At 31.5% G+C, this 27,836-nt stretch overlaps 3 protein-coding genes across 9 annotated transcripts; 2 read left to right on the plus strand and 1 right to left on the minus strand.

The window, feature by feature from the left end:
• Nucleotides 1–98: 98 nt before the first annotated feature.
• On the minus strand, nt 99–27,836 carry LOC130798219 (uncharacterized). Of its 7 annotated transcripts, none has more exons than XM_057661127.1 (4): nt 27,091–27,835; nt 24,958–25,143; nt 23,597–23,858; nt 99–359 (listed from the first exon to the last, which is right to left on the minus strand). In XM_057661127.1, exons 1-4 carry the CDS (start codon nt 27,592–27,594, stop codon nt 346–348), a joined length of 966 nt encoding a protein of 321 aa, XP_057517110.1. In that variant the 5' UTR covers nt 27,595–27,835; the 3' UTR covers nt 99–345. The 7 variants fall into 7 exon arrangements, with proteins under 7 accessions (XP_057517110.1, XP_057517142.1, XP_057517097.1 ...); XM_057661159.1 differs by having other exon boundaries at nt 100–359; nt 23,744–23,858; nt 27,091–27,834; XM_057661114.1 differs by lacking the exon at nt 99–359 and adding an exon at nt 13,812–13,991 and having other exon boundaries at nt 27,091–27,836.
• LOC130798211 (lysine histidine transporter-like 8) lies at nt 16,375–21,445 on the plus strand. The gene is made up of 5 exons (XM_057661102.1): nt 16,375–16,848; nt 17,387–17,520; nt 17,623–18,062; nt 20,571–20,702; nt 20,900–21,445. The coding sequence occupies exons 1-5, from the start codon at nt 16,436–16,438 to the stop codon at nt 21,386–21,388; spliced, it is 1,608 nt and encodes a 535-aa protein (XP_057517085.1). The 5' UTR covers nt 16,375–16,435; the 3' UTR covers nt 21,389–21,445.
• LOC130798253 (phosphoprotein ECPP44-like) lies at nt 21,662–22,895 on the plus strand. Its single transcript, XM_057661169.1, has 2 exons — nt 21,662–22,175; nt 22,299–22,895. The coding sequence occupies exons 1-2, from the start codon at nt 22,020–22,022 to the stop codon at nt 22,680–22,682; spliced, it is 540 nt and encodes a 179-aa protein (XP_057517152.1). The 5' UTR covers nt 21,662–22,019; the 3' UTR covers nt 22,683–22,895.

Raw genomic sequence — 27,836 nt, forward strand, 5'->3', positions numbered from 1 at the left:
ACTTAAGGAGTTGACCAGTCAACCCCTTAAGTCGCTGTTACTAACAGCGACTTAAAAAAAAAAAAAAAATTTTTTTTTTTTAATTTTAATAGTGTACTGAACTTGAAGTCGCTGTAGTTTTTTATTTTTGAAACAACTCATTTTTTAACCTTCAAACAGTTATCTAATAACAGATGAACTAACTATATAAACTTGTTATTGTTTCATTAATCTTCCGATGTGGGACTGTGGGTTTTTCCACCATTGAAGAAGACCACTATTTGTTCTCCCTCACGCTTAATCTACTCTCCCTCAACAAAATCAGGACTGGCGTCGTCCTGTAATTCTTCTAGTTGAATAAACTGTTCATCGAGATATCCCTGCAGCATTGACATTATGTAAAACAAACTATGAATCATTCAAATGGAACCAACTAACACAATATTGATGCAACTTGAAAGAAATGAAGTTAAACATATGCAGCAAACTGACAACTCTACTAATTTTGAATGGTAAAGTTTCAAGTCTGAGGTTTCCACACGCAAGCTATATATGCATGGTCACTTTAACATCCTACTGATAATCACATTGTATCTCTAGTTTTTTGGTAACTTCTACTTTCAGAATTACACGGCATGACCGCGTGATGATGCTTCATTTAAGGTAAACTCAAATGTTTCAATATAAGTTGTCTCCATAATAAGTATACAGAGACAATTTTTCTGAGCAGTAAATGTTTCATTTAAGGAGTATCCATTCTTGATCTAAACAGTTGAACATAAGTATACAGGGCAAAGGGAGGGTAGGGAATTGAAAGGAAAAACCCACAGTCCCACATCGGAAGATTAATGAAACAATAACAAGTTTATATAGTTAGTTCATCTGCTATTAGATAACTGTTTGAAGGTTAAAAAACGAACTGTTCCAAATACAAAAAACTACATCGACTTCAAGTTCAGTACACTATTAAAATTTTAAATTTTTTTTTTTTTTTTTTTTTTTTTTAAGTCGCTGTTAGTAACAACGACTTAAGGGGTTGACTGGTCAACTCCTTAAGTCGCTGTTACTAACAGCGACTTAGGGCCTTTTAATTTTTTTTTTTCTCCTCATTCGCTGTTACTAACAGCGACTTACCCGAGGCTAGGCTTGGATGTACGGAAGCTTATTTTGGGACATAAGTTTTCCCGAATCTTATATTCGGAATTAAATTGTTTATTTATCTTATTTTTTTCAATCTTTCTTACAATGTTGATAGTGCTACAGTACAGAACTCCATCCAAATTCAATATAACATGTTCATAGTAAAGCCCACCAACTTAATTGTTTAACGACCCAATCCGTCCCAGCCCTCAACCCCAACAACCCTTTGGTCTTTTTTCACTCAAATGATTAAGGTTACAAATTTTGTTTGGAACCTAAAATAGTTTCAAGTTTATAAGTGATCACTTTAAAATTATAAAAATGATCATTATAAATTAGATTATTATCAATTTAAGACAATTTATGTACATTAAATATGTCTATTGGAATTAATTTCCTTAGATTTCTCATTAGATGAAAAGGCAATAAATACAAGGTGAGTCCTTTAATTTAGGAAACAATATAATTAAAAATATTTACCAAAATATAAATATTCACAAAATCATCACAATATATTATTTTATCAATGTCCAATAGATATAGTATCTCATTTGAGAAGTTCAAGTATTTTTCACATACTTTGTTTGAAAATATAAGTTGAATGAAAACTAAGTTTAAAGTCATTCAGCGAATACAATACTTTAAATTCGACCTAATAAACAATTTTTTTTTTTTTTTTACCAAAGTTCATGTATCATTACATTCAATTTTTCCAAGAAAAAAATGTTGCGTTTTAGTTATTTAAAAAGTATAAATTGTTAACAATACCCACACAATATTATTCGAACATATTAATCTTTAGATACTCCATACAATCCCATTTTGAGAAGACTAATAATGCTGGCTGACTCACTATTGCTCAAGAGTCTACATTGCTTTCAATTATAATTGTCCTTCCATAAGACCCCATTTTTAATTAGTAGTGTCCACTGCCTAATAAGAAGCATAAATATTATGTCACAAATATGATATCACCAAGTAATCATCAACAAAAGTTGGTTCCAAAATCCTACTTTAATTTAACTTTCTTAGACAATGAATCAAGATTTTGCTTTAATTTTTATATATATGTTTTGAGTCATAAAAACCACTTCAATATTGATTGATGATTCTTTATAATATTTCATACTATTAGAATAATTTTTTAATTATAATAATTCAAAGTTCTATTAATCTTCTCAAAATAAATTTAATTTTTAAGAAAAAAAAACATGCTTGATATTATTATGAGAAGAATACTATAAATTATAGTCTATAATTAATGGATACATTTTGAATCATTCAATAGTAGAGTTTATTTTGAGCTAGTGGGCAATAGTTGAAATTATTTTTTGACATTTTTTTTTTTTTTGAAGTGCAATGTCGATTACATTTAGTTTATATGATTACTTCAATGTTTTTAATTCAATTCAATTCCATATAATACTTATTTATGATGTTATTGAACTTATTTTTACTATTTTAAGGTGAATGGAACATGTATAAATATTAATTACCTTAAATTAAATTGATTCAATGTATAATGGCTAATTAAGTTTCAGCTAGTCTCTTGAGAGATCTTCTCTTTGTGAGAATCTCTCAACCCCAGCCATTAAAACTTAATGTCTATGTACATTATCCTTAATGCCTACTCACAATATCTTAAATGTCTACTTATATTATTTTTAATGTCTACTTATAATATTTCAACATATATATAATGGATCGGCTCAATTAAAAATGATCTCTCACAAAAATTTATGATTAAGTTTAGCCTTAAAGAGAATTTTATCTAGGTTAGCCTATTGATTTAAAATTCTTCCTTTCACTCTTGTGATATAAATAGAATTTATTAATTTTATTATATCATTACCCATAAAGTATATACTAGGAATAGAACCAAATGGTGACTTTCTTTCCACCCAAATATGAGAGGATTTACAAGTGGACTTTTGAAGCATCTTAGCCATGACTTATGAAATGGTTCGCAAAAATGCGTGGTTCTACCATCATCAAGAAGACAAAATAATTTTATTATGTCCAAAAGTGAGGCTATCTATATTTATATAATATATATACTCCCTCAATTCCATTAAAAAGGAGATATTTGTTTTTTAATACTATTTATATATTACTCTTAATTTGTATTTTATTCTTAATTTATAAATTAAAAAATAATTAAGTGAGATCTTGTTTGATTTATCTCAATACAAATACTATTAATATCCATTTTTTATAATATTTCGTTATGTATAAAAAGATATTAAGTATTGAATAAGTGTATTGAATAGTGTGAAAAAACAAATGTTCCCTTTTCAGTGAAATGAAGATAGTGTATTTTTTTTGTCTTTTGAGTTTGTATCATAAAACTTAAATATATGAGAGTTTTTTAAATCTTATAGTAAACTCAAAGAGATAGGGAAAGTAATATGATAGTAAAGACGTTTCCAAGGTATAATCATTGTTAATTTTCTTTTATTTTATGTGAAATGTTGGTTGAAATTCAATTGTAAAATCATAATAGGATAGAAAAAGTACTCTTAAGACATGAATCCAAACATTAATGTAATCAAGTGGCGCATAGATTTGCTAGATGGGCGACTACTAGTAATTGTGATGAGGTGTGACATAATAAAGGTTCGGATAGAATCTCTTAACATTGTATTTTCGGATTTAATTAACTAATAATTTCAGCCCTCCTTCATCTTTAAAAAAAGTCTCTCACCGACAATAAAAAGATACTTTTTTGGAATATAATGTAAGAATATATATTATTTGTTAGGTAGATTGTATTAAATGGTGGTAATGAAAATGAAAATTAGTGTAATTTTAGTTGGAAAATCTGTTATGATGGTTATGTTTGTCCTACTTTAATCATCTCGTTTTCTTCATAATTTTCATTCCAATGCATTACCATTGGACGAGGTGATATTACGCGGTAGTGGAAATTTATAAACAAAAAACTTTTTGCAGTCAAAGTTTTATTATCATGCGAATAACATGAAATTTGATGAAATTTTATATTATAAATTATTTTCATTTTTACTATTTTGTACCACCATGCATGCATGCAACTATGTAAGAGCATTTGATGATGAACGAGTGTCGGTAAAAATGCTATTCCAAATACAGTGTTTGGCAGAAGTTAGCGGTGAAATTTGAAAATATAACATTAAAATATGTTTTTAAAAGGTAATTGTAATATCTTTTCTAATACTTGTTTTATTAGCTTCTACAAACACAAGCTAAAAAACTAAAAGCTACTTAAAACACAAAAATTATGATGAATAATATAATATATTTTTTTTTTTTTTATAATAGTTTCAATTTTCAATTAGTTATGAATAAATAAAATTTTGATGGATATTTCCCCGTAACATCTAAACTAGCCGTAAAGTGACTTACTCCACTATTGTAGGTGTAATTTCAACCAAAAAAAGTGTGAAAATTACTTGTTTGGATGCTAAAGAGAATCACTCGTCAAAATTAATTTTATTTATAATTAATTAAAAATCAATATTAATATAAGAAAAAAATTAAAATACTATATTATTTACAGTAATTTTAATAATACTGCATCAAATTGTAAAAGCAACTACAAAAAGCACTATGTAAATTGCTAAATGCAAATATATAATACTAGACTACTAGTACTCGTCGAATACCATTATTTGTGACTAGTAGTGTAGTTTTGACTTCAACAAACCTAGTTACAAGTTACATTACATAAAAAATATGCTTTTTTAATCATTTGAGTTATTCTTTATAATAATAATAATTTATTTATAATTATATACTAGTATATATACGAAATTTGTTATATTGCCATTAGTTAATTGCGAATTTGACTCGTACAGTGATTAGAGGTTTTTCAAATTATATTGATAATTTTGTACAGTATTCACCCAACCTTGTAATCAAATACGATTTAACCAAATATTAAAAATAAATTTATAATTATGTAAAACTAATATGAATATAAGACTTGATTTAGAACCAACTCAAAACATATAATCTAAAATTAACCTGATCGCATAAAATTTAGAATGAGACTTATGCCTACAAGCTGTTGCTAAAAGATAAAATGATATGTACAGTCAAAAGTGATGTTAAGCCAACCTATTGTAATAACGAATTAATTAATGCCTAAATGGTTATGAATTATGATACATAGTATACAATTAATTTTGAACTTTAATTTTATGTTGATATTTGAGACTTAGAAATATACAAATTGTAGTTGAGATGATTCTAATGTTTTTTATATAGAACAATAAATATATATTGTTATCCTTTTTCAGTCCCTTAGCAATATACAACTGATTTGACTTTTTAGTTATCACTCCCTCAGTTTTTAAAATTTTCTTTTTAATTATGAATTTCGACCTCTTTTACAATTATAGCTTGCCTTTTTGGCTTCCTTCACCAAGATAAATACAAATATAGTATTACCTCCATTCCACTGAAAATCTCTCGTTTACTTTTTCACGATATCTAATGCACTTATTTAACGCTTAATATCTGTTATTATACGTAACGAAATATTATAAAAATTACATATTAATAATCTTTGCGTTGAGATGAATCAAACAAGATCTCACATAACTATGTTTTAATTTATAGATAAAGAATAAAATACAAATTAAAAATAACAAGTAAATAGTGTTAAAAAATAAATGAGACATTTTCATTGGAACGAAAAGAGTATGACTTTTTCTGTCTCTACTCATAATGGCATTATTTCTAAAGCTAACTAGCTAGGTTTTAATGTTGGTTTATTACAGAGCTTAAAATTAGTTTCCTGAATACAGTCCACGTAGGATAAACAGTTAACCCATTTTTTCCTTTTTTTTTTTTAATAAAACCGCTCACTCAAATGACGGTTTTGTTTGACTTCCACCATGAAACCACTACTTGAAATGGCAACTTATTAAAAATATTAAAAAAAAATCTTAAGTGAACAACCACTTCAAGTAGCGGTTTATGCTGTGTATAAAAATTAAAAACTGCTTCACGCCCCATCTCCAATTTGCTTGTTGTTCGACATTCGAGTAACATAAAAAATAAAAAATAAAAAAAGAGTTTTCACTCTCAAATCTCAATCACTAACATATTTACTCACATATTCACTCAATTGCTTCCAATTATCTACATTTAATTCTAAGTTCTTGATTACTTCTCTATTTCTTCATCAATTAAAGGTAAACATTAACCCTATTTTTTTTCAAGTTTGCAATTTCATTTTTATGATTATGATTGGGCTTGTTGTTTTGTAATGAATTATTAGTTATGACTTTATGTTAATTTACTTAGTTTAAGCTTAGTTTTATACCTTTATAGTTCAATTACATTATGTAGTTTGTATGCACATGAAGTGTTGAAATGCTTCAATGAGAAGTTCATCACTTTGATGGGTTAATTTAATGTGTCTAGTATATATTTATGTTATTAGTTTTGTTGTAATTGAATATACTCATCCTATTAGAGTTTTTATACTTCAAGTAATTCAATCAATGACACACATTGATATTTCACTTACTCATGCTTGTATAAAACTAAAAGTATGTGTTGTATCATATTGGTAACATGCTTGTGTGTGCAGAACATGAATCATTATCTTGTTATTGTGTATTGGGGTGGGGAAATTAGTCATAAGGGAGTTGATATGGTGTATAATGGAGGATTGAATGCAGTTATGTTTATCCATCGTCAACATACGACTTTTGAGGTGTTTCTTAGCAAATGTATGATGTTATTTGTTGTGATTGCAACTCTTATGAATTAAAAATGGAGATGAAATATCCGGTGATTGGGAAAAATGTGTTAGTCCCGATTAAGAATGATGAAAGCATAAGTGCTCTTGCTTATGCGGCATCACAAACCCTTGGAACGGCAATAGAGGTTTATTTCGAAATGGTTGTAAATTTAGGTAATGCGGGGGAAGTTATGACTAGCATGGAACTTCCGGAATCGGGTCCTAATGTGCGCCATGAAACGTTTACAAACATGTTAACAAACGCAAATTACGTGAATGAGCATATTGATGAGTTTACTTCTCCAGCTCACTTGGGTAGTATTAATGCCAATGAGATTTACTCTCTAGACCAGGAGGATGAGCATATTGATTCTGATCCAGAAGTGGATGATGAAAAAAGAGAAGCTCTACATGCGGCGATTTAGTTTATATAGCTAGTTTTATTTACATACTTCGTTTGTTGGGTGGAGGTTTAGAGCTTGATCGAGCCCTGATCACTGCATTAGTTGAGAGATGGAGATAGGAGACTCACACCTTCCATTTTACCATTGGGAAGGCGACTATCACTTTACAGGATACCGCAGTTATACTTGGACCGCCCATTGATGGACATGCAGTCATTGGTCATGGAGAGGGAGAGTGGGCAGCCTTGGTTTTGGAGTTGTTGGGGGTATTGCCAGAAAACCCTCAAGACCATACAGAGACGAAGATTATCATTGGATCTTCATTGAAGCTGACTTGGCTTCGCGATCGTTTCCTATTGCTGGGGCCAAATGCAGGAGATGCTACTATTGGGAGGCATGCCCGCGCATACATTTTGTATTTGTTTGTTTGCATCTTGTTTTCAGACAAAAATGGGGACTCCGTACAGTTGATCTACCTCCCTTTACTGCAAGACTTACGACGCGTAGTAGAGTACAGCTGGGGGAGCGCAACCCTTGCGTACTTGTATCGTAATCTGTATTGGGCATCCCTCAAGGGCGCCAAGGACATAGGGGGTGCCTGTTACTCTTACAGATATGGTCGTTGGAGCATATACATATAGGGAGGCCAGTAATTCGAATGGTTCGACCCAAAGGGGGAGACGCTCAGTTTGATGAGGCAGACGATTTAGAGCCGGTCTTGGGTTCACAGTATCAGCATGGTAGAGATCCTTTGGCAATGAGGTAATAACATTGATTTCCTTATTTTAATTCAAATTGGATAATTTCAAGCATCGTTCTCATAGAATCCATTTGTTCACAGCTGGCTTCGAGTACATCTTTCCTGGTCACACTTTCCACATACTCTAGTCTACTACCAGGACTCCCTCGATCGACAAAGGGATGATCAGGTGATGTAGTATTTAATAATTTTGTTACTTTTGAATTAATTGTGTAAAATTACTAAGCTTATTGATTTCTTTAACAGATGACATGGCAGCCATACACGATGGCTAAGATGGAGGCTTTAGCTGACATATGTAGAGATAGCCAGGTAATATGGCGATCCCGATGTCCCCTCATATGCTTTGACATCGTGGAGTTTCATCTGTCTGATCGTGTCATGCGCCAGTTTGGTTTAGAGAAGCCTATTCTGGATGCTTGTGACACCCAGGCTACACCACATGCCATTGATAGGAGGACTGCAGACAAGAACCTCCTAGTTCGACATCGATCACACCTAGATGCATGGAATGATCGAGAAAGCATTATGGTGCAAGGAGAGAACTACACTGAACATAGCTTGGGTATGTACATGGCGTGGTATATGCAAATCATGATATTGCGCATCACAAACCTAACATTTGCACAACCAGCATCGCACTATCATCCCACTACCACAATATTGGTAAGTTTTCTTTTAACATTCAAAAATATTAATTTGTACATGTAATTCTTATAAAAATTATTATTTATACGCAGGCTGAGCGCATAAGATCGATTCTTGTACAGTGTAGTGACGCAATACACGGGTCTGCATTGCCTGTTGATGTGGGGTATCGCCTATGTACTCAGACCTTGGGCTCCATCAACACGTCGTTGACGGAGAGTCGGAGATCTTAAGTCGGACGGGGTATGATTACCTAATTCCCACCCGTCCCATTGCCATTGATGATGACACGTTGCACACTCCTTCTACTAGAGGTTCTGGTCACAGAGGTAGTTCTTCACAGAGGTTCTTCAAGAGGATCCGATCGTTCATCTAGTCGAGGTCGATCTTCGAAATCTCTATCGTCATCCATAGGTGCTATGTCGCCATTTGTTCCCCCAGGGCCTCTGTCCACTCCTCCACATCCATCGCCTTCTAACCGGATCTTGACATATCAGCGCGCTAGTCAGCGACGAGCGCCTGCTCTTAATGTCATCACAGAGGCTGATGAGTCGACACCGACCTCTACGACCGGTGCACGCAGCAAACAGGGTCAGTGAATCTAGATTACTTGACTTGGGATGACTATTGTACATATTCAACTTATGCATTATTCTTGATGGTCTTTATGTAACATATATGCGTTATTTTCATAATTAATGTGTACATTCGTCCTTTTTTTTATTTGAAACAATGGTGGATGATGTTTTGAGTATTGGAGGTGCTTGTTGGTTCATTTGTTATATAACATGGAGTGTTCAATTATTTTAATGCAGGTTGTGAAGCGTTTAATGTACACAAGTTCGATGAAAGTTGGAAAATTTCATGTGGACAAAACCGCCATTCAAAGTGGCGGTTTAAATGAATATGTCCCAGGCCAAACCGCCATATAAGGTAGCGGTTTACTTGTAAGGTGAACCGCCACTTTAACTAACGGTTTCATTATTTTCCAAAAGTTAGAAAAAACTCCAGCAATAAACCGCTATCTCAATAAGCTGTTTTACTTAAACACATAAATTGCTATTTCAAGAAGCGATTTTGATTGACTACAATCTAAAAAAAATAGACCGTCTTACGTAAACTGTATTCAGGGGAATTATTTTTAGAAAAAGCAATATTAAGGGAAAAGATTCTTTATTACATCAATGGTTTACAATGAGATTTTGCATTACAACAACTTTTGATTACTAGAATTGAAGATTGAAATGCCAATTTCCTACTACTAATTAGTTTGTTTTGTGTGGCAATATTATAATGGCAATATTTTACATCAATGATATTATTAGGATTTACGCGTAGTCATATTTTACATAAACGATATTACGTGTAGTTATTTGTTACACACTTACACTAAGAATGCATTCCTTAGTTTCCGGGCGGTCACATTTGTCAATTGGCGAAAAATTTCGGTACTTTATTATTTCGTGAATGAAAGTAATCTACACATACTTCATTCAATGCCATCCGTCTAACCGTCCAACTCAATGTTTAGTAAAATAAGATCAAATTAACTCAAAAAAAAAAAAAAAATTCAAAACACTTTATTATTGGTTCGTCTGGTATAAAATTGTCTCATTATGAGTTGAATCTATATAATTAGTCTTTTTTTAATTAACTAATTTTAAAAATTATAAGTAATCACGTTGACACACTAAATATATATTAGTCGGCTTAACAGAAATGTTCACACCACAAAACCATTTCATTTAAACATTTATATTTTATTATTGTTTCTTGATTTCAAACTGAATTTCTAATTTCAAACAACCATATTACAACTTACCACAAAGGCACAACTTACACGAAATTCTATACTTAGTTTGGGTAACTCTAACAAATATTATCACACTCTCTTTATTATAGTAGAAAACTTAAGCGCAATTAAGATTGTATATAATAATTTTAACTTTTTAAAAAAGACTAATGGTAAAATAATAATAATAATAATGATAATAATAATAATAATAATAATAATAATAATAATAATAATAAAAATAAAAGTATAATTAAGAATCTTATGTTTTCAAAAGAAAAATAATATTAAATTATAAATAGATAAAAGTTAAAATAAATATACTCATTAATGTGAGATTTTTTAGATTTTGTTTGTATGTATACAAGTTTTTTTGTTATGAATTGAAATTGAAAATTAGAGATTGGCTTTGCCATGTAAATTAATTTATTAATTTCTGATTTAATTTGTTATTTGGGTAAACATTAACTATATAGACTTTTAACATTTACAATCCTTTATTAGATTAAAGGACCAACGAAATTTCATTATTCATTTTTTCTACTAATTAGATATTAATCTTTTCATAAAAAAAGATTTCAAATATAATCATTAAAAATAAACACCAAAACAAAATTTATAATCAACATTATGAAACCAAAAGAAACAGAATATTGCTAAAGTAATGTTCATATAGAAACCAGAGATGTTCATGGGCAGGTTTAAACGGGTAGCGGATTGAGTAGTACCTAAAAAATCTACCTGCATGCTCAACTATTCAAAAGCCCGCCCGTATATACGGGCATATATTTTATAGTTACCCGCCCATTTTTAAAGTGGGTAGGACCCGCGGGTAGACGAGTATTTATTATATAAAAATTAAAAATATTATACAAATTATAAAGCTAGGTTTTAATAACAATTAAATACAGTACGTTGTCTAAAATAATTTAAATGCATATAAAGTCTCAAAACACTCAAATTACATAAATATAAATGTAGACGGTGGAGTCGGTTGCTTTAGTGCTTTGAGAATTAAAAATATTGAATGTAGATGGTAGAATTATAAATTTTAAAGTCTAAAAGAAGCAAATCGTAGGGCTAGTACAGTAGTAATAAACTAAAGTTGGGTATGGGTCATATACTAGTACTAGTTTAATATTAATAGTATTAATTATTTAATAAACAATATATTAAACTAAGCGGGCAGGTGGGTATGCCTGCAGGTATTTTTTTGGTGTCGCTACCTGCCCATTTATCTTGGCGGGCGGGTATTACCCGTCCAAATTTTAAATTTTTTGGAAAAACGTTGTTCAAGCCTGCCCATGAACAAATCTAATAGAAACATAAGTGCCTCTAGTATATATTCTCATCGATCCTATAAAGGAAGCAACTCAATCAAAAGTTTAAGCTGATGGTTGAGGTCTCTGAATATATTATATAATCTAACATGCCTCCTCACATAAGAGCCCATTGGGCTAGAAGTATGGATGCACACATGCACTTAATGTTCCACTTAAATGAGGGGTGGTTGAGATTCGAACACGTGATCTTTTGTTACGCTGGTCTCTGATACCATGTTAACGAACCAACTCAACAAAAGCTTTATTAAGAAATAATAATGCAAATACAGATTATGATATGGGAATTTGCACTTCCTTTTGTTGATGGCTAAAATAAACTTACACAAAAAGTACTAAGAAATAACCTAAAGATGATCTTTGTAACGACCACCGTTACCCGAAAACTTGATACTTATTGTAGGCGTGTTATCACTTTTCTTTTGTGATATTTCCCCCACAAAGGTACTTGGGTTTTGACTTGGAAATTCACGATGAGATACAAACAACACAACACACCCTTAGTACTTAGGGTATGAAACTTAACAACAAAGTGTTTGATGAATTATAAACTTTGAAAGTTCTAACAAGAAGTTCATAACTCTTTTTGAAAGAACACAAGTAAGAGAGTAAGCAAAGATAAAAATTTCAGAAAATTGGTGTAAGTGACATCCTTCCCCAAGCCTCTATTTATACTAGTTCAAGTATACCAAAGGGTCATGAACATTTAACTAATCACCCATTGATGATCAAGTATAATGACCATCAATCAATACCATTATAACTATGGTATTCATGAGCATTATTCACACTATGAAATCACTTGTAACTCCATAGTCAAAGTTGAACACGAATAGAATCCAATGCTCATTGATCAAAGAACACAAAAAGGCACATTTGTCTTTTGTCCTTCCCTTTGACCCTTTGGACCTTGTATTTTTAGTACACTTTGTCCCACTACTATTTGTAGTACTTGGTGATAATTCTTAAGATTTAATATACACTAAATATTCAGCAAACTTAAGTTGATAGTTGAGGTCTCAGGATTATTCTGGAATACACGGACCCGTCTTTGGACTGGCGTGTCCCGTGTCGGACACGAACACGGGATGGACACGCGAAAATCCGTGTCCGACACGCCAAATGAAGTGTCTAATATTTTAATATTTTTCCGGACACGCGGACACGACAAGGGCACGGAAGGGACACGACAAGCAGTCAAGGACACGTTTTTTATAAAAAAATAAAAATAAAAAAATTGATTTTGTTTAAGGTATTTTCACTCTTTATCCTAAATCCTAATATTAATCTTGTTCTAATCTTTAATCTTAGTGTTAATCTTAAATACTTAATCTTGAAAAGTTTGTAATTTGAATTTTGAAAAGTTGAAATAATGTTCTTGATTTTTTTGAATATCCTCTTTGAATATTTGTTAATTGTTATTTGTTAATGTTAAATTGTTAATGTGTTATTTGTTAATCTTAATTTTTAAATCTTAAATTTACCTATTTATTTGGTTTTCTTTGATTTGGTTTGTATGACTATTTTAAATACTCATGTTGTTTATTTGGTACTTATTTGCATTTTATATGAGTTTTATGTTTTTAAAGTGTTTATTTACATATATCAAATGAAAGATTGTAAAATTATCTTTAATTTGATGTATTTATTATATTACCATTTTCATGTCCCTGTGTCCGCCATTTTTAAGTTGGCGTTTTTCCGTAACCGTGTCGTGTCTGTGTCCGTGTCCGTGTCCGTTTTAGTGCAACCTAGATGTTATATACTCTAACAGATCCTAATGTAAAGTCAATTTAGACTTATGCAATCTGAAAACTCTAATTACCTCCTTCCTAATGACAGACAAATTACAATTATATAATTATATTTTACTAATCTGTTCAATTTGCATTATTTTTATTTTTATTTATTTTAATAAATTTATTCTTATTTTAATTTCAAATATAACTCTATCAATTTTATATTTTATATTCTATTTCTAATTTTGAAATATCTTATAATTTCAACCATAATACTCGAGTTTTTAATTTTCCGATAAGAAAAACAAATCATCATCATCATTCTACCTAGTGTATACTGCTCATATAAAAACTATGGACAAGGTCTGAGGAGGAAAGAACGGCGGCAACTCATACCTATAAAGAAGAGCGCGACCAAAGGAGTTTTCCGGCTTGAAAAAGATAAGGAGACGTAGCTACATGGGATGATGGGAAAGATAAATTAAATGCATATAAATAAAATAAATAAGTAATTACTAATTACAAAATAAAAAAAACAAAAAAATAATAATAAAAACAAGAGAAGCAAAATGGCAAAAACACCAAAAGATAATTTAAAAGGACATTAATAATCTAAAAGGTTTAACTAATATAAGTCAATTTTTATTTATTCATCCCAAATTCTCTTATATCTTCCTCGAAAATGCTTTTGTTGTCTCGTCTAAAATAAAGTTTTTGTCGTCTGAATATTGTACCGAAAAGAGGTGACTTTACATTTAATACATTAACGTCATTTGAAACAACCCAATTGACGCCAGTGACGCGACTTCACTAACCATCATAATAAAATTCTCACTTAAAAAGGTTTAACATTTTAGGAGTGCTTTACAAAAAGACCATTGTTAATGTCAAGTTGTCAACACAACGAAATGTTGGAATGAAATTGATGTAAATCAAACAAATACTTTATTTTTTTTAATGTAATTTTCTTATTTTTTGGTTTTTCTAATAAAATTTTGACCAAAGTTTACTAATTAAAATATTTTTTGCATAAATTATTGATGCACTACTATCAAATACAATGGAAAAAGATTATGGGTAAATAAATAAAAATATGTTAAATTAATACTCCCTTCGTTCACTAATATTCTTCCCATTTGAAATATTTCAACTTAAGGAGAGAGAAATTTAATTAATGTTTTTGACACATTAAAAAAAAAAATAAATCCATGTAAGATCTCGTTAGATTCGTCTTAATATATACTTTTTAATTATGTATTTTTATAACGTTTTATTATGCATATTTAGAAATATTGAGGTTTAAAATTTACATTGAAAACTGTACAAAAAGTAAATGAGAAAAACATAAAGAAACAAAAGGAGCATATTTTAGAAAATTGTATAGTATTTTGTGGCGCAAAAGTCAATCTTATAGGAAATAAAAATAAAAAAGTATAATTTTTTTAATTGATTAAAAGTAGACTATGTAGACTATAATATTATCATTTGTGAAAAGTGAAATATTTTATTATAGAAATTATCATACTTTAATAACTCCTGCTTGAGTGCTCCTCTAATTATTACTGGTTTTGAGGTAAAAGGTATATTTGATAAATTATTTTTTGTTGGCTTTTTAGGTGATTAGCAACTACTTTTATAAAATATATTTGAAAAATAATTTTTAAATCAAAAATAAAAATTATTTTTTATAGTTTATTTATTAAGTAAATAACTTTTAGACTAAAAATAAAAACACTTGATTTATATAAGTAGTTTAACAGCTAATAAAATAATTCTACTAACAGATCAGACAAGCCAACGCATGGTTTCTTTATTAATTATTCGCAATTACCTGCGGTTGTATCAAAATAATACCCTTTTCACCTATTTTGGGTTGTTTCATAAATAGTTTTGCTAAGGATATAGATCATTAAGGTTCTTCTACAACACTTTGCATATAGCACGTGCAGATCAGGAGCTAGCCAAGCACAAGGAGGATCATCATTTACTCAAGGGATCAAGATTGCTGACTCACCTACCTAGTTCTACCTTAGTTAATTACAATGTATATAGGTTGTTGTAAAGAGTTTGTTATAAGCTGTGTAGCTAACTCTTCTTAGCTTAGTCAGTTTCTGTTTCATATATATATATATATATATATATATATATATATATATATATATTTATTGTATCCTCATAATCCGAATGTAAGTTGTACAATTTAAAAATCAATACAACAATCTATTCTTTCATTTTCTCTGTGCTTTTATCAAGAATTCAACACAACGTAAAATAGAAAATGTTCACTCTTAAGCATGAAGGACTTTCATCATCTTTGGTAAAATCAAGTCCACAAAGACATTCACAAAATGATGGACCAAAGTTCTTAGCAGTCCAGCGGATAAACCCAATTGCATCCCTATTCCCTATACTAGATTAGACGAAAATACTTTATGAATATTCAATTTATTAATTCATTCAACAACCAACAATTAGGGCCAGCCCTAAAAAAGTGCAAGTCGTATTTATGTTAAGGACTCAGTAAAAAATTTTAGTTTTCAAGTAGCACTAAGATTTAAACTTTTTTATATATATACAATAATTTAGGGGCCCATATATAATCTTTCGTCTCAGACCTTTAAAAACCTAAGGTCGACCCTGCCAACAATCAATGGAATTGCCAAATACTTGAACAATGCAGGTCACTTATGATAAGTTAGCAAGAGTATAAGAGCTAGTCATCACATATTACATCATGGGTTGAATTCAAGATGATGTCATATTTGGGACATATCAAGGCTAGCTTTTACCCTCTTGTATCTATATATAACCATGGATTAGTTCATAACCAAAGAAATTAAAAGCTACCAAAAGAGTAAGAATAGAGAGAAATTCACACATAAAAATAGAGAAAATAAAAATGGAAAAATCCAATAAATGGGAAAAAACTCTTGCACAATTAATTCAAGAGGAGAAACAAAAAGAGAATATTGTAGCTTGTTTGAAATCATCATCATCATCATCATCATCAATAGATTTTTTACCCATTTCAATAATTAATGATAGTATTAATAAGAGTATTAGAATTAATCCTTTAGAAGAAGAATTTGAAAGTCATCATGATTATGATCATCAGGGAGATCATAGTGAAACTAAAACTAATAACATTGTCAATAATAAAGAAGAAGAAATAAGCAGTAATCCAATAGAAGCATGGCTTCCAATAACAGAATCAAGGAAGGGAAATTTGTATTTTTGTATATTCCATTTGGTTTCTTCTGGGCTTGGAATTCAGTCTCTTGTTCTTCCTCTGGCTTTTGCTACTCTTGGCTGGTAATTTACTTTTAATTGTTTTGACTCACTTACAGTTTTAATGAGTATCACTTATTTTTCTTTTTGAGGGACCTTATTTATTTGGGGATACATTAACGGTCCGTTTGATTAGTAGTACTAACTGGTGGATTATTTAGCTTCTTTTTGTATACTAGCTTCTTTTTGTAAAAGACCCTCTTTCAGTGAGACAATTTTAAAATAAGAGATACATATGCTAGTAATTATATCAGTTGGATTATTTAGCACATATATGAAAAATGTCTCACAGAGAAACCATCTCACTTAAGAATTTGTGGAAATTTTGCTAATTCTTGTATTAAGTTGCATTTATATAGGAGAATTGATGAGAAGTGATTCAAAAGAAAAGGTATAATTAAAAAGTTGCATTCAATTTTTTTTCTTGTGTGGATCTTATTTACAAATTTAATTTCTTTATAATTATAAATTTATTAATCAATCGAGAACCTCAACAATCAAAATTATTCTAAATCCATTATCGTTCTGATAAACAATTTTATTTATGTGATATTGTTTTCAGGGCTTGGGGAATTGCATGGTTATCAATTGCATTCATATGGCAACTCTACACCATTTGGGTTCTTACTCAACTCCATGAATCTTCCTCTGGACATCGATACAGTCGATTCCTTCAGTTAGCAATGGCAGCATTTGGTTAGTCCATTATTTTCCCTCATAATTAATAAAATTATGTTCTTATTTATATCTAATCACATCATTAAAACAACTAATGAACTTTCTATTTGTGTAATTAAGGTCCAAAGCTGGGGAAAATTTTGGCACTATTTCCAGTAATGTACTTATCAGGAGGAACCTGTGTAACACTTCTAATAACAGGTGGTGGAACTATGCAACATTTATACAAGATATTGTGCGAAAATAGTCAAATTTGTGATCCAAATTCAGTAACAATTGTAGAATGGTACATGGTTTTCCTTTGCTTAGCCATTGTTATAGCCCAGCTCCCTAACTTGAATTCAATGGCTTGGGTGTCGCTAGTTAGCGCGATCACGGCCATGGTTTACTGCACTCTTATTTGGGTTCTGTCCATCTGCAATGGTAGAGTTACAGGGAGTACTGACCGGCCCTCGAATCAGGGATCGGAATCTGAGATTAGGCCATTTATGGATGTTATATCTGCAGTTGGAATTGTTGCCCTGTCTTTTAGAGGACATAACCTTGTGCTTGAAATTCAGGTATGTTTCTATATCGCATGGCTGTTTTCTCCCTTTAAAGTTCATGTTTAGATTATGTTTATTTTTTTTTTTACAAAGTAGGCTGAAGAAAGGAAATGACTAGGTGAAAAATGAATTAAGGATTTTTATAAAGGGAAGTAATACTTATTCAAATTGAAATAAAACTCGATTTCCAGCTCATGTTCATTTGAAACACATTTAGTATAGTGTGTAATGCTTGATTCTCATCTTGTTTTTTAAATTGATTTTATTTTTGTTAAAACAAATTAGACTTGCAAATTTATTTTTTAGTTTTTTCTTTTTGTTAAATATTGTTTTAAGTTATTAATATAAATCTAAGAGTATATTTTTTCCTATTAAAAAATATATTTCACATTTTTTATTCGAAAAACTACAATTAAATATTCAAAAATTTATAAAATGCAATTCCCTGGTTCATCGTTAGACTTGTCATGGGCCCGCAATGTTGTGCTCGTGTCCATTATCTCTTTTTGGAAAAGGCCAGAGCCCAATAAAAATAGTTTATTCTAAAAATGTCATAATTGTGTCAAATGCTAGTACAACAAGACAAAATAAAACTCAATTTCTATCCTACAAAAGGCTTCTAGTGCGTTCACTAAAAATTGTTTTCAACTTTCCATATCCATTCATCATAACTCATAGGTGAACAAATTGGAAGATAATTAAATGGGAGGTCAAATATCATTTTCATAAAAAAAAAATAAAAATAAAAAAATAAACCAATGTATTCTCAAGTTCTAAACTTCTAATGGTTTATTAAAATAGTTGTAATTAATTTTATAAGAAAATCGTTTCATACTTCTAACTTCTATATAGTAAGATGAATGCCTTTGAGGTTTCAACCATAAGAATTTGTTCGGTATAAACAAAGTCTCGCTTATGTGAACTTATGTGGCATTACTGAATTTAAGTTATTTCTAGTCAGATTCAAATCAATAAGACACAAGAATTGGGTTTTTCTGAACTCGTATCCAAAACCGTTGAATCTATTATATTCAAGATCTAAATAGAGCTTGTTTTAATTGGTTTTGTTTTTCAAAATGGGTCTAGAATGAATCATGGTTGGGGACTAGGTTTATAAGTCATGTTTGAGTCTTAAAATATTAATTCAAGATTTATAGCTGGTTAGTTTTATTAGACTCAGAACCGATCAATATCTTGAATATTGAGAAATAAACACTTACTTTCAAACAAGCTCGTCTTTGACTTTTCGTGGGCCCTAGGCAAAATTTGAGGCCCCTAAGGGTACTTTACAATTATCAAAAAGGTGATCCAATTCTAATCTAGCATTTGAATTGAATGACCTTGCAACACCATCAAGACATCCTATCCACCACTATAAACATCTGTGCAAATGAGGGAGATGAAACTAAGGAGACGTAGAGGGAAAAACATATTTAAAAATAAAAATAAAAATAAAAAAAATAGAGTACAGGCTTTTTCATTTCCTAAGTTTGTTAATTGTACCCGGGCCATTTTCAATGTGAGTGACTGGGTTCTTTTTTTTACTTTGGAAAGGTTTATTTTATGGGCCCCGAGTGTGTTTACTGGAGAATTATTAAACTATGGGCCCCCTACTTAACTTAATTTCTGGACTTTGAGGTAGGGGCCCTGGGTGGTTGCCCTTTGAGCCTGGGGAAAATGTGAAAAAAATAAGATTATTTAACAACTTAATTCTAAAAAAAGCTTCGTGAAAACTTTATTCTCAAAATAAGCGTCCGTATATCCAAACCTAGGTTTGGTATAAGTCGCTGTTAGTAACAGCGAATTAAAAAATAAATAAATAAAAAATAATTTTTTTTTTTAATTTGCTGTTAGTAACAGCGACTTAAGTCTTCTTCGTTATTTCAGTACTTCCTCATTCCAACCTACGAGATTAAGGAGTTGACTGGTCAACTCCTTAAGTTGTTGTTAGTAACAGCGACTTAGGCTTTTATTTTTTCTTTTTTTTTTTTGATTTTTGCTGTTAGTAACAGCGACTTACACCAAGCCTAGGTTTGGATGTACGGACACTTATTTTGAAAATAAAGTTTTCACGGAGCTTATTTTTGGAATAAAGTTGTTCAATGCTCTTATTTTTTTCAAATTTTCACCCCAGGGCCGAGCCTGTTTTTAAACAAAGATCGAATTTGAGACAGATTAAATCTGATGTTGAATCCATGATTACCCATAGATTCAAGAAATGACTAACTAAACCAACCGACAACCACTTAAACAAAACCCCATATATTTTAATGAAGTGCTACATTTTTCAACAATCTATATTATTTTTTAGTAAAATTCTATAATAAAAGTCGTACACAATTTATTTGATAGGAAAAACTTTACTTCCATTGTCCCTCTCAAAATAGCACCGTTTTTCCAAAAAAATCTTATTTATTTAATTCAAATGGCGCAATTTTATAGGGATAGAAATCATGGAATATTGAACTTTCATTAAAATTCATGATGAATCCTGAATTCCGATACCTAATTGTGATTTTCCAGGGGACTCTTCCAGCAAGCATAAAACATCCAACCCACAAAACAATGTGGAAAGGAGTGAAATTTTCATATGCACTAATAGCTATGTGTTTGTTCCCCTTAGCCATTGCTGGATATTGGGCGTATGGTAACTTGGTAAGTCCCAAAAACTTGCCAAACATTAATTAATCTCTCTGTTTCATTAAGTTGGTTACATTTAAATCATTTTATTTAAAGAGAACGAAACTCAAACAAAGCTTTTTCATGAATATATATAGAAGTATATGTTAAAATATATTCATATATAACCAAGTGAAGTTCATCTCGATGTATATAATACTCTTTATTTTCAGATAGTTGATAGAGGAATGCTAAATGCATATGCACAATTTCATCGGAAACAAGGCTCAAAGGTTCAGCTAGCCATAATGTACTTCTTCCTCATCATAAATAGTTTATGTTCATTCCAAATTTACGCAATGCCAGTTTTCGACAACTTTGAGCTGCGGTGTGTTAGCATCACCAAGAAACCCTGTGCGTGGTGGTTAAGAACGGGGCTAAGGATATTTTTCGGAGGGTTAGTGTTTTTCATAGCAGTTGCGGCTCCTTTTTTACCCCAACTAGCACTTCTAATCGGAGGGATTGCGTTGCCAGTTACCTTTGCATACCCATGTCTCATGTGGATCTTCATCAAGAAACCCAAAAAATTTGGGACAGTTTGGTGTACCAACTTAATTCTTGGTAGCTTAGGAATTTTCCTTAGTGTATTATTAATCATATCTGCTATATATAATGTTGTAACCAAGGGTAATTCTGCTAATTTTTTTCATCCCAAACCATAGTTTACGAAATCATGTAACGATTTATCTCAATGGAAAATTTTGTAATTACTATAGCAATAGCATAGTAGTGTAAAGCCGAGGCTCTCACTTGCCACAATCTGGTATGGTCTACCGTCTTATCATCTTTCAATCCTCTCCAGACCCAGATTATAGCTTCTAATAGCAGAATATGCTGGATAAGTGTATTAGTACCATAAGTACAATAAACAAGAAATTCTAGGAACTTGAAACTCTGCTTTCTTCTTCCTAGGACAATATTTGCACAATTCTGTATTTCCCAATCTCAAGGCCATAACCCAACTTATCAGCAGCAGGCACATGGCTTAATTTAATAAGCTCCATACTCGCCAAACTAAGCAACCAGAGCTTTTATATCGTTCATGGACCGACATTTCAGTAGATACATCCCCTCTAACAAATACAGAAAGAAACATAAATGCACACAAATATTTGCAGAACTTTAGATCAAGTTCCAAGATATTTTATTAGTCTTCAGGTGGTTCCTATTCTACTATAAAAGGGTGGGCAATTCTCAAATGATCATCATCAACAATTGAAATACATCCATCTCAAAAATCCCTCACTAAATCACTTAGAAAATCATTAGTATTTTAGACAGACCAGTTAAAAAATGTCGAATCCATATCAATCTGAGATCACTGAGACCGATGCTAAGGAACGCGGTCTCTTCGATTGCTTTGGAAAGAAGGACGAGGCACCCAACAAAAATGTTGTTGTGGAAGATAAAGAAAAGCTCCAACGTTCAAACAGTAGCAGCTCTAGCTCAGTATGTATTCTCTTCTTTTTATGTTTTCGGTAAAATGTTTTCAATATGTATCACAAGGGTAGAAGCGAAAGCCTTGAACTTTTAGGCGAACCCATGATTCTCATTTTTTTTTTTGAATTACAGTCAGAAGAAGAGGTGGAGGAAGATGGGGTGAAGATAAAGAGGAAGAAGAAGGGACTAACAGACAAGATCAAGGAAAAGCTTCCGGGTCACAAAGACGATGAAGCTGCTGCTGTTCATGAAAATGATCATAACAATAATCATCATCAACAAGATGAAAACCCAGAAGAGAAGAAGGGTTTTCTAGAGAAGATCAAAGAGAAGTTGCCGGGGCATCACAAGGACGACGCTGTTCCTCCTCAGCCTCCAGCCGCACCTCATTTTGGAGCGGATGGACACTGTGGAGGAGCACAGGAGCCTCAGGATAAGAAAGGGTTTTTAGAAAAGATCAAAGAGAAGCTTCCTGGTGGACATAAGGATGCTGATGAAACCAAGAAAGATCATTAATTTGATTGACTTTGATCCATGGTAGTTTGCTTGTAGTTTATGTCTTAGAGTCTGTTAAGGCCATCTTTGTTTTCTGCAGTTTCTGTTTTCCCTCAGCTTTTGTGTTTGTTTGTTTCATATTGTAAGATGATTATGTTTGGTTCCAGCTTCTGCATTTGTGACTAGTGCATGAAATATTTCTGAGATTTGAATTACATTGTTTCAGTTAGAGTCTGTTAAGGCCCTCTTTTCCTCGTTCCTATTGTTGATCATATATTGTTGGGATTAAGTCTTTGGTATTGTTATTGTACATATTGTCGGTCTCAAGTCAAACAGATAATATATTTTTGAAAGGTTGTATAGGACAGAAGACTGATAAATCTGAGGGCTTGGAAGATATTTATGTCAATCAAGTGAACATGCCTCCGGTTATAGGCCAAAAAAGTGGCCGAAAAAGCAGCCCATTTGATATCAGATCGGGTCTCAAAGTCTGCCTAAATACAGGAAATGAGGAAAGTGAGCAACCAGGCTATGATCAATATCAAGGCCGGACCATAACCCAATAAAAATAACCTCACAAATTGAACACGACCACACAAATGGTTCGAATTAAGTTTCAGCCATACTTGATCAGCTCAATAGACAGGATATTTTACTTAGCAAAGTGAATATCAATAAATTTCCTTGCAAGGAAAGTTGTTTTCAGTACAATTTTAAACCAACAACAAAAACATGTGTTAGTATGTGCCTTCTCTTAACTTAGGAATAGTTAAGCTAAGCCTTCCCAATTTCCATGACCGTAGTCATCTCTTTGATTTGGACATATAAAGCTATCTTAGATTTCTAATTGACTAATCATGTATCGAAGAAAATGGGCTAAAACATTCAATAAATTCATTCATAAACACAAGAATGTAACAAATTAATGGGTTTACCGAGGTGAGTGCCACGGAAAGAAACAGGGCATCTAACATGTTTGTAGAACTTGGATTTAACAAGTCTCCCTAAAATGTAAGCTCTTGATCGGACAGTGAATGTTAAATTCAGTCCTACATTCAGTTTTTCAGTATGCAAGTTGTTACCTACTGTCCTTGCATTCAATACAACCGACATTCCGCCATAGAGAGGGATTTGATGTCCATGAACTACTGTGGTAATGTTTGAATGACTCCTCCTTTTCTGGTAAAACTTCTTCATCTATAAATTTACACATTTAAAAGTGTTTAATAGAGGGTGGTAGAAGTAAAATAAAGAATAGGAATCTACTATATAACAACACCATGTAAAAATTCTAATCCGACTTGAAATTTACTTGAAATTCAACTGGAAATTAGTGTGATAATCTAACAATCCCGTAATCAAAAATAATCCGGCCACAAGGAACCTCAAAATGTGGGTCAAACCCAATAGTCACCAGACACATTTTAACCCATTTACGAATTTCAACAATTTTGGGCTTATGCCTAATATATATCCAGTGATTTTTTCTGTTTTGGGTTAGAGTTTTAAAACTGCAGCCCAAATGACCCCGTCCATCTCAAAAGCGACCCAACAACGGTTCTAAATGATCTAAAGTCAATAGTATAATCCAGCCATAGTGAGAACAAAAAAGTGAGATTTACTTGGCTACAAAATTGTTATAAGCCAAACAATCTCTAAGTTAAGATAACATTGACAATAAAAATCTCCTTGAAATCAGATTTTATTCATGTGACTTATAAAAGTTGCCTAAATCATAGAAAGTCCAAGGTCACAGCTCATGGTCAAGAAATTCGAAGGAAAAACTAAGCAAAACAAAAACTTTTTCCAATAATCAAAGCCTAGATTAGCGTATAAACAACCAATATTATAATTTTACAATAAACAAGGATCAAGGACCTACTCAAACTTGGTCAAGTCACAGATACCTAAACCGCAAGAATACTATTCTTAAGTCCTTAATCCTTTCTATCTGAATTGTCACGGCTAAAGGCGACGAAGACAAGGTCATCCTTTGACGTCGCCTAAATTTAAACATGGATAGCGTTGACTTGGATAGCAAGGGGTTAAAGTTCATCGTCATGCCATCATTAAAGGCGTTTTGCCTCTGCTTAGCAATGTCATGCGTCGTTGCTATTTGTGCGTGTTTTTGTAGTGGAAAAGCGTATCACCTATTGTTTTCCAGGAAATGGGAACATCTTTAAATCAATTATTTACTTAATACTTGTGTCAAGCCGAAATGGTGCGAGTATAATAGAATGGAGTAACTTGATAGAATCAAAAGAAGACAAAAAAGATATGGGAATAAGAAGTATACCTGACCGGAAGCAACATTTAGTTGAAAGTAGGACAATTGAAGAGGAGTTGAAGTGACATGAACTCCAAAAAATGTGGCAGGGTTTCTGTATGATATCTTTACCGTTGAATTTACTGACAGCATATCTGTCGGCACTCCTGTGCTATCCATTCCTGCTTGTATTGTAAAATCCAGAAACACCATGTTCTACATTTTTCAAACATCATTTTATTGCATTAATCTTTATCATTAATCAAACTTTGAGAATTTCAATAAATACTTTTTAAATCACAACTAATATTAATTTTATATAATTTTTAATTATGCATAGTTTGAGTCTTAGAGATATTCAAAATTGATAGTTTTGTAAATCAATCAAAGACATTAAAGTAAAAAATACTTTTTTAAAGACAAACAAATTAAAATTATTCGTTATAGTAATATGGACAAACTTTTAAAAACAAAGTAACAATTTATAAAAATAAATCTAACAAGACCCAATAGACCCAAAAAGCTTTATGAATACTTCGTTTAGGTTAGAATCTACAATATTTTGCATTAATGTTTAAGATTTGGGTTGATATCTTCAATTATAACCTAACAATATCTTTTTCATTCACAATTATACATCCAATGTGCCATGATATATATATTTCAATTTTTTAGTCTATTCTATTAAATTTACTGTCTATAAATTAGTCAATAATTTATATTTTTTATTTAACTTTCTTCCACACAATTAATTTATTTTTAATCTTATCCACACATTTCTCCCCGCGGTGTATAACAGACGTTTTTTAGTTTCCTACCAATTGCCTATGGGGCATATCTTATGGGATAGAGGGGTAACAATTAGTTAAATGTCATTATTAACCCTTTTATGTGCGCTTTTAGTTAGACATAAAAACATTCTTAGGATTTATTTAAAAGACTAAACTATATATATCTAATCCAATAGTTGATGACTTGATGACCATGTGAGAGAACAAGACTAAAAGGAACCCACGAGGTCATGAAGTGGGACTTCTTTAATCTGCGAGTCATCAGTCACTGGATACGCCCAGTTAACTCAGTGAACTCGAACCTCAAAACCCACTTGTTCTTTGACCAGTCCACCTGACGAGTAAGATTAAAAATCCCAACTTTAAGGTAGATGAAGAGATGATGATTGCAGATATTACACCATCATTTCTTCGCTAACGTCATTTTGAAGGGCATAAATTTGCGAGTTCACTCAGTAAGTCTAACGAGTTTGACTTAATCAACCACTGGTCATACCGTTCATATTGTAAAATGTTCAAATTATTTGGTTGTACCAAAATTAGGCCATTGCCTAATAAGGAAAAAACCCAAACAAATTTTATATTTTACTCCTAATTCATAAGATATACACTACATTACTACTCGTTTGTGAGTTTTCTTATTATCCAACAAAATCTTCACAAATTATTGAAAGAAACTGTCTCTCAAAGAGACGCATATGTTAATTAATATAAATTAAAGAGAAAACATAAATATGATCTTCTTATTTTGAGGTCGTCTCTTGAAAAGACGAAAGTAGCTCAAAAATCTTTCTATTCATATTAATTAAAAACATTTTACATAAGCATATCAATTCTTCATAATTTCAGTATTTATCAATGCTTATGTTCTACACATTTTTTATTAACTTTATTTTAATAATTTTATAGGAGTATTATTTTCAGTTCCATGTGTTTTTCACTCATTTTTTTAACACTCTTTAATAATTATAGTATTGATATTTTTTTTCATTAAATTTATTTTAATATTAATTAACATTTATAATTCACAATTTTTTACATTCACTTATTGTTCAATAAGATAATATATTCGTTTAATTTTTAAATTTCGGTGAATATTAATATAAACATTAATAGGAAACAGAGCAATACTTATCTTAAAATTCTAACAAACCATATCAATTGCTACCTTAATCAACCGACTAATACATTCAGCTACATCTATCAATTGCTACCTTTTTAGTATCAATTACCAAAAACAGAGTACTTAGCAGCAGTTAGCCTAAATAACTTAGACTCATTGAGTCACAAAACGAGTCAACACCGAGTCAAAAAATGCAGAAACAGGGCAAAAAAGAGAGAAATAGAAAATTGCAAATGGAGAAAAGGGTACCTTGACTATAACATGAGGATGAAAAGACTTGCTAGCACCCCAAAGAATCAATGAGAACAAACTAAACAAACCAAAAAACGACACCAAAAAACAGGCAACATAAAACCTTTTAGAAGGCCCTTCTCCATCACCATCTTCATCATCATTATCTCGACCCAAATCACCATTTCTGGGTTCATCGACAGCACCAGAATAATCCAATCTCCTACCCCCATAAATCCTTCTCCACCCACCACTACGGTGATACTGCTGTTTAAGAGACGAAGAAGAGAAGAATCTAGAAGTGGAAGATTCTCTGGAATGATGAATAGGAGAACAATGGTAATGTTGTCGAGTAGGAGAAGCAAGAGGAGTGAGTGTTCCATAAGAGAATTTGTCTAAATCTTGTTGGGAATGTGAAGGAGATTCAACGTAGTAAAGGGGTCTTGTGGGTCTAGAAGTTGGTGATCTTGGAGGGGTAATTGTTGCCATGCTTGTTACATCTGAGTCTGTTTTTGCGTGCATTTTGAAAAGTATTTCTGGGTTTTGAGGATGAATGAATGCAGGGGAAGGAAATGAAGGATGAGTTTTGAACGTTGAGGGAAATGGAGATGAGAAAGAGAGAAGTGTGTGTAAATTGTTATGTAGGGAGTAACTTTTGCGTTTTCCTAGGAATTGGATGGATGGATGGATGGATGGTCTTCTTGGGGGCTACGAAAATGGTAAATGCGCCTGCTATTAGTTTTTTTGTGTCTTTAAAATAGAAG

Source organism: Amaranthus tricolor, chromosome 1 (genome assembly GCF_026212465.1).
Source record: "Amaranthus tricolor cultivar Red isolate AtriRed21 chromosome 1, ASM2621246v1, whole genome shotgun sequence".
Taxonomy (NCBI): domain Eukaryota; kingdom Viridiplantae; phylum Streptophyta; class Magnoliopsida; order Caryophyllales; family Amaranthaceae; genus Amaranthus; species Amaranthus tricolor.

Excerpts from the sequence above, each read along its gene's own strand:
- LOC130798253 (XM_057661169.1), top strand. The coding sequence starts at position 22,020 with ATGTCGAATCCATATCAATCTGAGATCACTGAGACCGATGCTAAGGAA. Across the intron at positions 22,176-22,298 it reads ACAGTAGCAGCTCTAGCTCA|TCAGAAGAAGAGGTGGAGGA; the intron begins GTATGTATTCTC and ends TTTGAATTACAG.
- LOC130798219 (XM_057661114.1), bottom strand. The coding sequence starts at position 27,594 with ATGCACGCAAAAACAGACTCAGATGTAACAAGCATGGCAACAATTACC. Across the intron at positions 23,859-24,957 it reads TAAATGTTGCTTCCGGTCAG|ATGAAGAAGTTTTACCAGAA; the intron begins GTATACTTCTTA and ends GTAAATTTATAG. Across the intron at positions 13,992-23,596 it reads TTTCCGTGGCACTCACCTCG|CTACGTCTCCTTATCTTTTT; the intron begins GTAAACCCATTA and ends CATCCCATGTAG.
- LOC130798211 (XM_057661102.1), top strand. The coding sequence starts at position 16,436 with ATGGAAAAATCCAATAAATGGGAAAAAACTCTTGCACAATTAATTCAA. Across the intron at positions 17,521-17,622 it reads GTTAGCAATGGCAGCATTTG|GTCCAAAGCTGGGGAAAATT; the intron begins GTTAGTCCATTA and ends TGTGTAATTAAG. Across the intron at positions 18,063-20,570 it reads ACCTTGTGCTTGAAATTCAG|GGGACTCTTCCAGCAAGCAT; the intron begins GTATGTTTCTAT and ends GTGATTTTCCAG.